This window comes from Brachyistius frenatus, unplaced genomic scaffold, assembly GCF_029030835.1.
Source record: "Brachyistius frenatus isolate BFR_SWC_R1_liver_20210118 unplaced genomic scaffold, ASM2903083v1 Contig_49, whole genome shotgun sequence".
Taxonomy (NCBI): Eukaryota; Metazoa; Chordata; class Actinopteri; family Embiotocidae; genus Brachyistius; species Brachyistius frenatus.
Window position 1 is genome coordinate 517,004 of NW_027210648.1, and position 14,622 is coordinate 531,625.

Here is a 14,622-nt window from a genome sequence, read left to right on the forward strand (position 1 = left end):
TCACCCTTTCAGACTATTTAACAAGATGCTTGTGGTATTTCTAGGTTTTGGCTGCTTACTGCCTTAAGACTTATTAGACCCCAGAATAATTATGATTGTATTTTGGCAAAACTTTAAAGTTTTTACATGCAGAATAAATACACTGATACTTTTTAAATGTATAAATAAATGATTTAAGATTCTCCTTGTAGACTAGCAATCACTGGTTCAAGCCAATAGTCGACTAGTCATTTATTACATTAATTTAATTACTTAAATACTATTTTTGTTGCATCAGAAATGGTTTGAGTTTTATGGCTGAGAAATAATGTTATAAGTCACATTGTTAACACTGTGCTAAATTACAGAGATATGTGAAATGGCAATAATAAAGCCCCTAAGATGTATATTTTACAAGGGCATGCACAAAGTGAGCTGCCTGTTAATAACAATGCTAACGGTAATGATTCTGAATGTGTTGGAACAACCAGCAAGGACACTGAACACTTTATTCATTTATTTTAGCATAGTATATTGTAGCTTGTCTAATAGTGTCTGTGCCTAAATTACTGCATAATGGGACCTGCACCCACCTTTAACTGAATCATTTTTGTGAACACATTGGAACACAACTTCATACTTATACCACATGTTAGCAACAAATTTGCCCTTTGTTTGAGGCTATTATAGTTTTTCCGGCTGACTACATTTTAAGTTTGTTTGTACGTATGTCAGTGTCTGAAAATATGCAGGTGAGGAGGAAATTAAGTTGTTAGAAGTTAGAGAAAGTAAAATATAAAGTCAGAATACTTAATCACTGACATGGGCAACTTAATATTTAAAGTTTTAAACTTGAGTTTAGTTGTGGTTAATTTTATGACACCCATGATTACTGATGGTAAAACCAAGACAGTACTACAAGTCACAGAATTTTAGGACCAACAAACACTCTCAGAGCAACTACTTTGTTAAAAATACAACTGAAGTGCAAATGATGTATCTGTTTAAAGTGTGAACAAACAAACACAAATTATATTACCAATAGATTCAAAACTTAAAAAACATCCAATAATTGTCTCTTCTGCAAATTGGTGTTGGATAATTTGATAATAAAGGATTGCTCTAATATGTAAAAATAAAAAAGTAGTGTAATGTCTATGTGGGGGGCTACAGACTGTGGGTTGGCAGATAAGATGCGGGTCGGAGGAAAAAAGACGGTACGCAAAAGACAATTCACACCTTTCCAATTTTTCCAATAATTAAGGTGAGGGAGGTGTATGTATAAAGTGAAGAAGCACTGAGGGACTATTAGGGAAGGCATGATCTTCAACATGTTGACTTCCAATTGTTAATTTTCTGCAGGCTGGTTCATACAGTGAACAGACTGCACATCCAGCTTCCCAATTCATCAGCTCTCAGATAGAATATCTTGTTTTAAATGAGAATCTTTCACTACAAGGAAACAAAGCAAAGCTTGTGTCTGGACAGAAATAATGGCTCAACTACTACTGGTGATAAGTAAGTTCTCTATGTTGTTAGTTGCAATAGAGAGCAGAGTGGTTGCTCAGCCTTCAAGCGCTTGGCTCTTGTGACTGGGGGCTGTGGTTTGGCAAAACCCCAGAGTACCATGATGTTTACTTCAAGTAATGAGCAGTAGATTTCCACTCCTCCACATCTTCAGTTTCATGAAGATGGACGGATCCTGACTTTGCTTCCTAACTGGCTCCATACTTACGGTCTCTCCTCAGCTCTTTAAAGTGCCACAAGTGGAAGGTGCCAACCTCCAGTTTACGCTTTGTCCAAATTTCTGTTTGCCAAATAAGGAAGCATCTGTCTTGTGTTTTCTCTGTGTGCTGAGAAGAAGCCTAATTTTTTGTGTTCATGAATTTTTTGAGGAAAGTGGAGGAAAAAACACAAGAAGATTTGATATAATATGTCTCTTAATATTATTGTCCTGTTATTATGAAGGAACTCTGGTAAAAGTCTTTGCTTAGTCTTCCCACATACAATCTAAGACATTTCCCTGTTGATAGAAAAACAGGTCATGCCAACCACACTACACCCAACTTTGTTGAGAACACATGCCTGGGCTTTGTTAGTGCTGCATTTAGGAGGGAATCAATGGGAATACTAGCTGTAAGGCTCCAAGGAAACTGTTTGTCAATTTCAAACAGCTGGGTCAAAGCAAACATTCACCCCAGCAAAGTCTTCTTGAGCAAGACATTGAATACCTCAGAGGTAGGGGTTGCTGTTCTGTCGCTGACCTCGGGCTCTGACCTCTCAGTGGTGGAGAGGTAACAGAAAGCTGTAATTTTCCTTTGGGAGATGAAGATAGCCTCACAGATCGCCCGACTAGTAACACAAACATCTCTTCACTTTCAGATCCGGTACTTTCTGACACCTGCAAGATTGATACCAAGTTCCTCTCTTTGAACTACCTGGGCAGCTACGAGGAGCCACAGACATCAAAGGGATGCGTCCTATCTGTTCCCAACAAAGACCGAGAAGTCCACATCATTGAGCTCCAAGCCCCCAACTCCAGCAGGTGACCTGCTCAAGCAGCCGAAGCCAAGAATACATGTTGTCATAGTTTATTTTAGAGGTTGGGATCCTCTCACTAATCTCTGTGGAGATTGTTTTTGATGGGAACTAACATAACAGTAAGGAGGGAGGGTTAGGGGTGTTGAGTGTCTGTGTCTGTGTCTGTTCACTTAGTGGTGTTCTTTGGAGGAAGATATTTCAAAACTGGGTCTCTTATGCACAAGTTGCCAGATAATGTCCTCACTTCCCAATGGAGTGATTATTTTGTGCACCCAAAAGAACACAAATCTTGGAATGTGTTGTAGCTGTGCTTTATCTCACTGCTGTATCTCACTCTGGTGCTATCTGGTCTGTAGAGCAAATGTCTGGGAATGCGTCCATATTTTTAATTAGTTGGCTAGACACAGAAAGTACACATGTAGACCTAAACATCCAAAATAATGTTTTTATCTTTCTCTTATCCTGCAGTGCTTTCCAGGTGGATGTCGTAGTGGATCTACAGCCTCTGAAGGATGATGCCCCGCTGATCCGTGACATTGTCTTGCTGCTCAAGTGCGCTAAGTCTGTTAACTGGGTCGTCAAAGCCCACAATGTCATTGGCAGGCTGGATGTCGTGGTAAGCTGGCAGCATAACAATAGACAAAAGCTCTACATCTTTTTCTTTTTTTTTGCTCCACAGACATCACAGGAGATCTTATAAAGTTGTATCACACGTCACAGCTGCTCACAAGTCATGTCACAGACAGAAACGTCAACACTTTTCACCACTGGCCAAAGAATTTGTCACACTGTGATGTGTGTTGAACTGGCGCCTGCTCCACGCTGCAGGACAGGGTGGGGATAACAGGTTAGAGGGAACTGTGAAATTTCATTGTGGCAGCTCCAGGGATTGTCATTGCTTTCAGAGAGCCAGGGGCTGGAGTGGCAGGGGCATCACATATTTTCAGAGCCAAGGCTACTGCTGTACATGAACTGCACAGAGCCAGAGCTGCTTCCCATCAGTCATAATGTGAATTTTGAATAGCACTTGCTTCAGGCACTTTTCTAAGCTGTGAGCTGTTAGGAGCCTCTCAACTCATACAAAAGACAAATACTGGCTAATTACTACAATATATGGAAATATAGTCTAGTACATATGAGCACTAAGCTGAATATTTAGTTTTGAAATGAAGTTTTCATTAGTGCTACACAAGCCTCTCTGGACCCTCAGGAAACATAAGAATATGACACCTGTGCACATGTTGGAAGAATATTTTAACTGTAAATCATGTTGATGCAAAACTGGCAGTGATCCAAACTCCATATTTGCTTCAGGGTTGGAATGTTATACCTTGTCTTTCTCTCGAGTAAAAAAAACAACAACAGTGCTGTAGGAGACTCACCAATATTCTTCAAAAGGGTTCATATATCTGGGGACTTTGGTTTTTACAAAATGATGGACGCTCATTGACCATCAGTTTGCTATTGTTCTGTATGTACCTCTGCTCTCTTAGCCCTGTACTCAGTGGAGCTGTGCAGGGGTTCCGTGTGTGTGTGTAATGCAGTAGGTGTACTGTGCTGCTGCAGCCATGACACTGCACTTTTGCCAGGCGCAGTGTTTGTACAGCTGCATGGCCACTGCTGTAGAGTAAGTCAGTGAGGTTGGTAGAGTGTAATGTCAGGTCAAAACCTGTGAAAGAAACAGCACAAATTAATGGCCATGCATCATGTGCCCAATAAATATACTGAAACATTTAGTTTGTTTCTTTTTAGATTATATGCAGTAAAGTACAGAACTGGTCGCTAGTTAAATTTTTTTATCTAACAGAATGATATAAAGTCCAGAAAATTCTAACATTTTAGAAGATGGAGCCATTAAACATTTTGAGTCATGCTAGTAGAATAGTTCATGCGACAGCAATGTCGGTTGGTCTGTTGCTCCAGCACTTTGGCCTAAACTGAAATATCTCAAACACAGCTAAATGGATTACCATCAAATTCAAAACACACATTCATTCCCTTTGAACACAGTGTAATAACGTTGGTGACTTTTTGTGGCCAAACTTTCCATTTTTAGCATATTTTGGTTCATGGCCCAATATGTGATATTCCAATCAGTATTTGTGTTGCATGCTAATTAAAGCTGTTGATATATAACCGTGCTCATATTTTTCTGTACAACCTAAACAACACCCTTTTTATTACAGAGATTTTTCAACATTCAATACATGCGCATGTTCGCAGGATAGTAAAATACATGGAGCGTTTGCGTTCAAATGGTTACCATGACTGTGAAAGTCTTGTAACATGTATCAGTAGGCATGGACCAATAGGTGCCATGTGCTATTGCACAGATACGTGTCCCTTAGTACACACACATGCAAACACACGCAGAAAGTGAAAAAAATGAAGGCAGATTAGTAGGAATCAAGACATCTCAAGTTTTTGTGCTTATTATAAACCAGAAACGGCAACAAACAGGTGTCGATGCCATTTCTCATTATTGTCAACTCAATGTTAAACCCCTGAAGGGCCAGTCTAAAAACAAGGTTGTTTTTTAGTTTCCCAGCAGCTGACATTTTGACTTTTACAAGTGGTACATAGGATGCTTGTGCAACCAGTGTTTGGGAGATCGTCAGCTATGCAAGTGATATGATGGCCTCATAAAACAGAGGCCTTACTTCTGTCAGAAACCGTGTTCTCCTCAGTGTTGCTCAAGAGGCTTGAATGTGTGGGAAATGGCTGTGAGAAAGAATGAGTCTTCCCTCAGAGGGAGCAGCAGGGCAGGACACACATTTTAGGAGCAAACTGACATGTTGGTTTCTCAGCAATAGTCGAGCTGCAACAGGCCCATTACCTCACACTCATTCATATGATTCACACTTGACACAGAATAAGTGCAGGACTATACTTGAAGTTGAATATCTGTGATAACAACTGCATAATAAATCATGTCTTTTGTGTCTGAAGATCTTCAGGACATTACATTTAAATTGACTTGAATGCATGCTCTTCCAGGGCTCTACATTGTGTGAATTTCACTTGTAAATGTAACTTATTGGACAAAAAATAGATAACTGTGCCGAATGTGAAGTGGTAACGTATCCTACAGCCACTTACTGCTTGTTGCAGATACACTGACACTGCTTTGAGCGGCCCAAGTATCCTCTGTTTTTACCCGCATTCAAACATGTAGCCCTTTTCTGTTTCACAATAAAAGTGTCAGGCTGGTTTGCTGATGGAAAGCTTTTAGCTGAACAACGGAGTCAGTCATACAAATATGAATGGCTGACACTGACTGAGTGAGTGATAAACTTAGTGGGCCATTTGTCACGTGACTGACCGTTGAAGTCATCATTGGTCAGCCGAAGGTGACAACTTTTTGTAATCATTTGAAATTAAAAGCAATTTTAAAAATGCTTTTCACACACAGTCCAGCTATACACACAATTTTTTAACTGGTCTTGTAATATGTATCAGTAGGCATGGACCAATAGGTGCCATGTGCTATTTCACAGATATGTGACCCTTACGCGTACACACGCAAACACACACAGAAAGTGAAAAAATGAAGTGTAGGCAACTGCAGAACCGGTAGAACTGTTCAATTACAGTCTCAACATGATCAAAAACAGAGCTTTAAGACCAATCCTAGTGTCTTGTATACTAGGTTTCCACTTCCATTGTCCCCCACTGGTTTTCACATTATAACTGCACACAAGGAGAGGGATAACGATCATGCACACGGTATGAATATATACAGTATGTCATACTTTTTTTTCAATGTTAATTCATCAACTTTGTTGCTTGAACATTTTTGAGTGTGCTTCTGAATGAAAAAAAAATTATGTGTACTCCACATGTACTCTTTGAGAAATAAGTTTGTGTCAAACACACCTTTTCTACAAACAACATTTTCCTCTCCACAGGCCTCTGATACCGTGAGTGTTAACTCACAAATGTCAGTGTCCAAATCCCCCAAGCAGCACTTACCATCAGGATCACAAGCCTTGATCAAGTGGGCACAGGAGCATGGCTACAGTCCGGTCACATCTTACACCAGCACTCCTGTGGCTAACCATTTCAATGTCCATTTTAGAGAGCCAGGTAATCTGAAGAAAAATCCTCTAAACTCGCTCTGGTTGAAATGATCTGTTTGCAGAAATAGAAACTGTGTGCTTGTTTAAATTATAGCTAAAATATGGCATGCAAAATTTTAACAGATGCTCCAATGTTGTTGATAACCAATATTTCACATTATCCAGGCTGTATTGAGAAACTAGCATGAAATTGGCCTCATGAGGTTCTGTGTGACTTCCAGATGTGGTGGATCCTCTGGAGAGCATGTTGCCTCCTGAACTCTCCATCCTGCGTGATTCCAGTCTTCATCCTGGTGGTGGAACTGCTTCGCGACGCTCTAGTCTGCCTTTTCCATTTCCCCCACACTTGTCTGATGGCCTTCCCCACCTGCCGCTGCCCTCCGCCCTCGACGACCGGCCCTGGGAGAACAGAGAGCCTGAGGAGCATCAGGGCGTTCTGACTGTCGGCCTAAATGTGCAGTGTGAGGACAAAAGGATGGTGGTCAGCATCGACAAAGATAGCCTAGAAGTGAGTGGACAGCTGGATGTTGTTCATCATAGATACCTAGAAGCTCACAGGGCTACTAGTGAGGATAATTTTAAATAGTTTGGATATATATTTTTCTTTTAAATGGCGTATATAAGGTGATGAGGCAGTATGTGTAGCATTACAAATTAAATACATCTTTTTGTTTGCACAAACGCCACAAAAATGACCAAACTATTACATTTAAATGACTCAGATACAGTTTGTTCTCATATTGGATACTCAATAACAGTCTTTTCCTTAATCTGAACTTCAGAAAATGGAACAAATTACAGTAATTGTATCCTTAATCAGACTTAATTTTGTGTCCTAAATGATTTGAAATGAACTTAAAGTGCACATCTGAAAATTGCTAGTTGGCATAAACACGAAGTTTGGGTATTTTGTTCTTACAACTCTGCTCATGCAACACAGACTTGATGTGACAAGAATGGAAAACAAGAAAAATAGAGGACATCCAAACAGATTAGGAGTGACTGGACCAATTAAAAAGCTGAATGAATGTTTTCTGCACAGTGATTAGAAAAGGCCAGCACAAACCTTCATGTTACTGTGGTCTAGATTTTTAAAAGCAAACATTGTCAGGACATTTGAGGTACTAACATGTTAGCAAATGCTAAAGTTATCTAAATACACACGCCTAAGTTTGTTTTACTCATTGCCACGACCCCTCCTGTTCACAAAGAGAGGAGGCATGTTTCAGTCCTACAAAAGTGAAATAAGAAAATGAAAGACGCATATCATCCCCGCACATGCTGAAATTGAAGCAAACAGGACTGTTCCAGGCATTTGGCCTCTGAACATTGGGACAGCTCAATCAGTCCACATCACAGAATGGAAACTGGTGGAGACTGCAATTACTGTAGGAGCTGGAGTTAGACCACCTTGTGGGATTTGTTTATTCCTGAGAACTCAAAGTTTCACACAGGCGAGCTTTTTCTTCTTTTTTTTAAGATTCTGAAAATAAATTAATGAATTATTTTTGATCTTTATCCAGTTCTGCCATTGTTTGATGTTTCCTCAGGCAAAGGGGATTACTCTTGCCAACCTCACGCTCCAAGATCCAGAATGCAAAGCAACAGTCAATGCCACCCACTACACACTGGAAACTCCTCTGACTGGCTGTGAGACGGCCATATATCCCATGCAGGATAGTCCAATGGCCCTCCACATCAACTCTGTGAGTATAATACTTGGTATTGCATTTTTGTTTAAACAAACCTACCTGCTCTACCTGGAGCATGAAAAATGGCCTCTCACTGCATTTGACTGCTAGATATTAATGTTGTCTCATGTACTGTAGTGATAGCAGTGATAGTATCCCTGACAGAAGTGATCTGCAGGGGGTTGTGATGTTTTAGGTCCCACTGACAGTCGTTATTGGCATTAAGCATTGTTCATATTATTTCACAAGTAACAGTTACCTAGGTTGGCACAGTGGTGCAGTGATTAGCATTGTTGCCTCACAGCAAAAAGGTTCCGGGTTCAAATCCAAGCTTGGGCCTTTCTGTCTGGAGTTTGCATGTTCTCCCTGTGCCTGCGTGGGTTCTCACCGGGTACTCCAGCTTCCTCCCACCGTCCAAAAGACATGCGTCTCAGGTTAATTGGTGGTTCTACAAATTGCCCTTAGGTGTGAATGAGAGCATGAATGGTCTTTGTTTCCGTCTGTCTCTATTTGTTGGCCCTGTGACAGACTGACAACCTGTCCAGGGTGTACTCTGCCTTCGCCCAAAGTAGGCTCCAGCCCCCCCGTGACCCTGTTCAGGATAAAGCGGGTATATATAATGGATGGATAGTTACCTAGTTTGGGCATTGTTGACTGTTGCTTATGCTTCCAGGTTAAAAAAAATGTTACTTAAAAAATGATGATGGAACAGCTTTTTTAAAGTTGAGACTGCGACCTGAAAACAAACAATTTCACACACCCCGACTCCACAAAGAACCAGATAGTTCAATGTCCCTTAGATGTTGAAATTACAAGAATGAAAACGAACATCCAGCAGGAGTCATTGCTAATGTTAGCTTACTAGCTTACGCTTTTCATTCGGACAATGGACTAATTTTAGCCTCCATTTTCTGAGTGTAATGCTAACTAACAAATCCTAAAAATTCTGATGACATATAACCAATGTTTTGTGGGGCTTGTCAAAAAAAGGGGAAAAAATAAGTTTACTTCACATTCACCAGTCAGTAACTCACCACAAGGTTTATTGTGTATCTTCATGCAGCCCTACAGTTGTAAAATGTCAACCCTGCCTTTTAATGCTAATTCAGACGCCTGGCATCTAGATTCTGCGCATTCAAATATGTCTATAAAACTGTTGTCTCTAATATGTACAAATTAAAAAAAAGACTGACAATACATGCAGTACGATTGTCATTTATATTCCCTCACACAAAAAGTGAGAAGATAATATATTTCTGTTTGACTTAAGGTAGTTGTAAGCATTTGTTTGTATGGGACTCAACATTCACATTTGACATCCCTAGTTAACTTCAAAATAAAGGAATGCATTCATTCAGTGTATTTGTTCTAACAAGCAGCAAGAAAAAAACAAGAAACCACTTCCCCCCAGACCTTTTGAAATCTTTTGGAGAGGGAACAACACTTTTTCTGTCCAATACAGATGGAAAACCTGGGCATATGTCCAAGGTCATCTTTTGTGTTAGTACTTGGATGCAAGGACAACCTCTGACCTCTGATCAAAAAAGATAAATCTTCATTGTCTGGGCCCCCACACATCAAAGATAATCTGTTTTGGCTGTTGTCACCACTGTGTTGTGATATGTTGATGTAACTCAGCAGTGGTCAGTGGGCAGGGCAGCTAACAATTGGAGCCGACTTCAAAAAAGCCCCGTTAGTGTTATTGTCCTCTCTCTTCATTTAATCAAATACTCTTAAAGCGTCATGGTCATCTGAGACCCCTGACATACCTCTGCCCTACTGAGAAATTAAAAATATATTTTATGTTTTATCCTGCTGAAGCCACAGGACATTCCCACATTTCCAGCAAGAATGTTTTGCTGACCCCTCTCCAAGATTCAAATCTCTGCATGCATTGGGCAACATTACTCATAAATACATGTGTTAATAAAAAGTCTGGAAGTTATTTTTGTGAAAGTGTTGTGGATTAGATATTGTGTGTAAGCGACTTCTCTGTGGATTGCAGGTTGTGATAAGTCATGCAGAGAATAAGGATGAGAGTGGTGGGCTGGTGGATTTGGATCTGGAATCTGGAGAAGTGCTGTTCCCAAAGCACCCAGAGAGAATTTTTCCAGGACACAGACAGCACCAGTCCATCATTGTGGTAAGACAGTGGACTCATTGTGATTTTTTTTTTTCTCTGTGTGAGCTGCACATTGTTGCAAGGTGAAAGTTGACGACTCAGGACCATTGATAAACTATATGTATGTATTCAGTAAATAATGCACAGCTTAAAAGACACTCCATTTCCCAGCGACGTTTGGTTCTAGTAAAGACTCATCTTTTCCTGCAATCGTCCCATCTTTCCATGTTGTCCGTTGAATGAACTTGACCTTATTTTAAATTTTGAAGTTTCTCCATCTTCTCTGACTTATTTTCCGTTGTCTCATCCGTTTCTCATCTGACACTCATTGTTTTATGTTTTTTTTATACAGTATCTTTTATGTTCCCTTCCTTTTTTCTGGTCCATCTTGATGTGGTTAAACAATGACACACAGTCTTGTAGAGTGATGGTGATTAGCAGTAAAAATCTGATGTCAGGTCCCTGCTGATGTTTATGCTGGCTTTGTTTTATTTTCCTCTTAGTTTAATTGTACATACAGAAAGAACCAGGAAACCTCAGAAACACTTCCCAGGATTGTACCGGGACCAGCCAGGCAACCGGTCAACAACATAACGTTTAATATGGAGTTGTACAACATGCTACCATTCAACAATCCTTCACGCCAGGCCTTCTACACTGTTTCACAAAATCAGAAAGTGTTTGTGGAGGTATGATTTCCATGTATAACACATCACTTCTCATTTCAGAGTACATGTTGTGTATTTTATTCCTTAAATGTAAACTTTTGTATGAAAACTACCCTGTCTGTGCTCTCTGTCTGGTGCTTTCCTTCTTTGATTTCTTGTGTGGCATCCTTCAGGGTCTGTTTGTATCTCTAGTTGAGATTAAAAAGCTAACACTTAGTTTCACCCCTGACATTCATTGTATCTCCTCTGTGCATGTTTCTATATCCTGTCCGTCTGGCTGCAAATATTTGTTTTGCAGCAGTAGTTATGTTGCTCGTCCTATAAGAGATGACAAAGACTCATACTCTGAGCTCCTTTGAAGAGATGATTTATGATGATATCGGCAGGAGATGCTTCAGTGACAGTGTGGACTCAAAGCCAGTGGGTTACAAAGAGTTGTCTGTGTGAGGTGCTATGGCATAACCCTCTCAGAACTCACACTATGCTGAGACCTGACCCGAGGCAATGGCCAAAAGGTGCACAAGTGCACTTTGATGCTCACAGAGTGGCTTTTTGTTTGTTCAGAACTCCTTTCACTGATTCTGGCCGTATGATATATTGTTGTAAATCTATGTATATCCAAACTTAAGTTCTATTTGACAGTATAAGCCTTAAACCGTGCCATTTAGATACTGTTTTTATGTGTCTGTGTCTGTTCTTTTACTCTGGCCAAGACCTTTCTAATGAGGATACCATCACTGACAATCCAAGAGGAGGAAAGAGGAGGAATAATAACTCAGTGGACTGTCTTGTGGTTATGGATGGAAAGACATTACTGCCATTTTAGCTGGTAGTGAAATATTGAATATTTGAATAAATTAGTTTGAGTTTCTGTCTTGTGTCAATAAGGGTCCTCCCTTTGGTTTGCACATTGCAAGCTTGATTCAAAAAAAAAAAAAGAAGATGTTCAGGGGTGAATACAATACAATCAATTTTAGTTGAAATCAGTCATCATTTTTAATGTTTCGGGTTTATTCGTGACCCAAAGTTTTCTGACCCACAAAAATGTGCAGTTTAAATTGCACATTAAGGAGTTTTAATAGATTGTATTGGCCACATGGGAGCAGTTAACATAGTGAATGGGTTCACACATTCAGCAGAAAGAGCAACATTAACATTCATCTTGAATATTATTTTTGGTCCACTTGATGTATACCAGTCTAATATTCACCGTCCTCTCTCATCTAGCTCTTTCCACCAATGTGTTTAACCAGCCATGTGCTAACTTTGTCTTCTGTTTGGTGCATGGTAATTGTATATAGTGCGTAAATTTGTTTGGTTGCATGGTTTTTTTCTGACAGCTAAAAGAAACCAGAAGCTCAATGGAGAACTGGGTTTGTCACTGGAAATGACACCTTGCGTCATTTGATCTAAAGCTAATATGAAAATCTTGATTATTTGAGCTTTGCGTAAATAATTCAACCTGTAAGGGTTAGTGAATAAATTCTTATACCTTCTTTTTTTTATCTATGAAAAAGAAAGCTCATCTCAAACAATTTCACTCATCATTCACTGACTTTAGTCTTATGAAGAGGATTGTTGTAACAAATGGTACAAGGATAAAATCTTCTTTTTCCTTTTTTCTCTCTCTCCAGGTTACATCAACTGCATCAGATCCCGAGTTGGGCTTCACCATAATATCATGCTTCATCTCTCCCAACTCCAACCCCAGCGTGGCCTCAGACTACAGACTTATTGAGACAGTTTGCCCCACAGATGACTCCGTCAAATACTATCCTCAGAGGGACTTCCCTGTGCCTCATGCAAAGATCGATAAGAAAAGTTTCAGCTTCACCTTCAAATCAAAGTTCAACATATGTCTTCTCTTCCTGCACTGTGAGATGTCTCTGTGTTCCAAAAGATCTCAGGGGATCCAAGAACTTCCAGCGGTATGCAGTATCATCTTCTCCAAGTTACTTTTAATTTTTTGCATATTTATTATTTTAAAATTATTGTACAAGCCCTCACGGTTGTTTTAGTCTTTCCAGAGCCATATAGCAGCGTTTGTTTAAGAAGGTTTCAAGCCGGTCTGTTTATGCACTGTCTTTACTCTGGCTGACTGGAACCATTCAGTGTCAGGTCTGCAGCCCAAAGCTCAGCAGGAAATATGAATTGATGCAAAGTTTGCCAGGCGTCCAGCTGCATCAGTCATATTCATAATTTTTTATTTTTCTAATTGTCCAAATTATATTGTCTCTTGCCAGCAGAGTAAAGCAGAGTTTTGGCCTGAGGCTAACTTGTCATTTTAAAGCTGACTGTTATATTCTGATCATGATCAGAGTCAGGTGAGGCTTATGAATTTGTCATGTTTGATTTCCAAGCTAATACAATTTGTTATGTATGACACAAGGCATTTACATGAGTTTAAACATCGGAATGTTTGCTTTTGCCTTAGCATAACATTTTCGCTGTCAATTTTCAAATTTTCAAGTAATTAAATCTCTTATTTCATTTTAATTTTTTCTGGACAGTGCTTAAAACCCAGCAACACCTGTGATTCTTTTACTGCGGACAATATCATGTCCATGATGATGGGCACCAAAGTGTCTACTAAAACGCTGGTTGTGGTGGATCGTTCGGATAAAGTCGACATAACAGGTTAGTAGGAGGAAGAAAAAAACACAATTTACACCTACTTAGACCTTATGCCACAAGTTCAGTCATTCTTTGAGCTGGGATGTCCGCAATCGCCACGGTCTTAAAGCGATGGATCCAGAGAAAGCTCGGAGCGGTATTTGGAGATTAGACCAAACCACAAAATACTGCACATCACGTCCCCACATCTGGCCATCATTAAGTACAGTGTGTGTGTGTGTGTGTGTGTGTGTGTGTGTGTGTGTGTGTGTGTGTGTGTGTGTGTGTGTGTGTGTGTGTGTGTGTGTGTGTGTGTGTGTGTGCGTGTGTGCGCATGTGAATATGATTATGATTATGCAATTGTGTATACAGGTGCATATGTATGCACATTTGGTGTGTGCGAGCATGTCTCCATTTATATTGATATCTGAACGCAGGATTGTATTTTTTGTGTGTCTCTACATACTAGCGTATACTTGACTGGAGTACAAGGGGAGTGTGCTGAAGCTGTGTTCTGCTGCTCTGGACCAGTCCACGTTGAGAGAGATGTGGAAAAAGAGGAGTCATACAGCACTGAACTCCAGTTGTTTTCACTTAGGCCCTTCGCTGTGGCCTCCCTTTTCAACTAGAGCAGGGGAGAGAGGGGAGTGGTGGTCCTGTCATTGGCTATGGGAGCCCAGCCTGGGCCCCAAGGGCATCACTTGTTTAGTCACCCATTCATTCACTCAATGTATTGCTGAGTGTGTATTGCTGTATGTGTGATGAGAGGGACGGAGCAGCCTGCAGGGGGTGGGGGTCTGAGTCAACCACCATCACATTTGACTGATTATGACCTAAACGGAGATGGGCTGATCTCATGAGTGTCCATTCTCCAGTGGACTGCCAGAGTTTTTCAAATTAGCCTTCCCTCTCGGCAATGACTTCAATAC

At 40.2% G+C, this 14,622-nt stretch overlaps 1 protein-coding gene across 2 annotated transcripts in view; it reads left to right on the plus strand.

Moving 5' to 3' along the window:
• Positions 1-14,622, plus strand: part of tgfbr3 (transforming growth factor, beta receptor III) — a 63,760-nt gene that overhangs the window by 40,652 nt on the left and 8,486 nt on the right. For both annotated transcript variants that reach the window (XM_069703983.1, XM_069703984.1), the window contains exons 6-14: positions 2,362-2,524; positions 2,989-3,136; positions 6,429-6,606; positions 6,821-7,107; positions 8,150-8,305; positions 10,296-10,433; positions 10,916-11,101; positions 12,715-13,008; positions 13,591-13,717. In XM_069703983.1, coding sequence (XP_069560084.1) covers positions 2,362-2,524; positions 2,989-3,136; positions 6,429-6,606; positions 6,821-7,107; positions 8,150-8,305; positions 10,296-10,433; positions 10,916-11,101; positions 12,715-13,008; positions 13,591-13,717 — 1,677 coding nt within the window. The remainder of the gene's footprint in view (positions 1-2,361; positions 2,525-2,988; positions 3,137-6,428; positions 6,607-6,820; positions 7,108-8,149; positions 8,306-10,295; positions 10,434-10,915; positions 11,102-12,714; positions 13,009-13,590; positions 13,718-14,622) is intronic.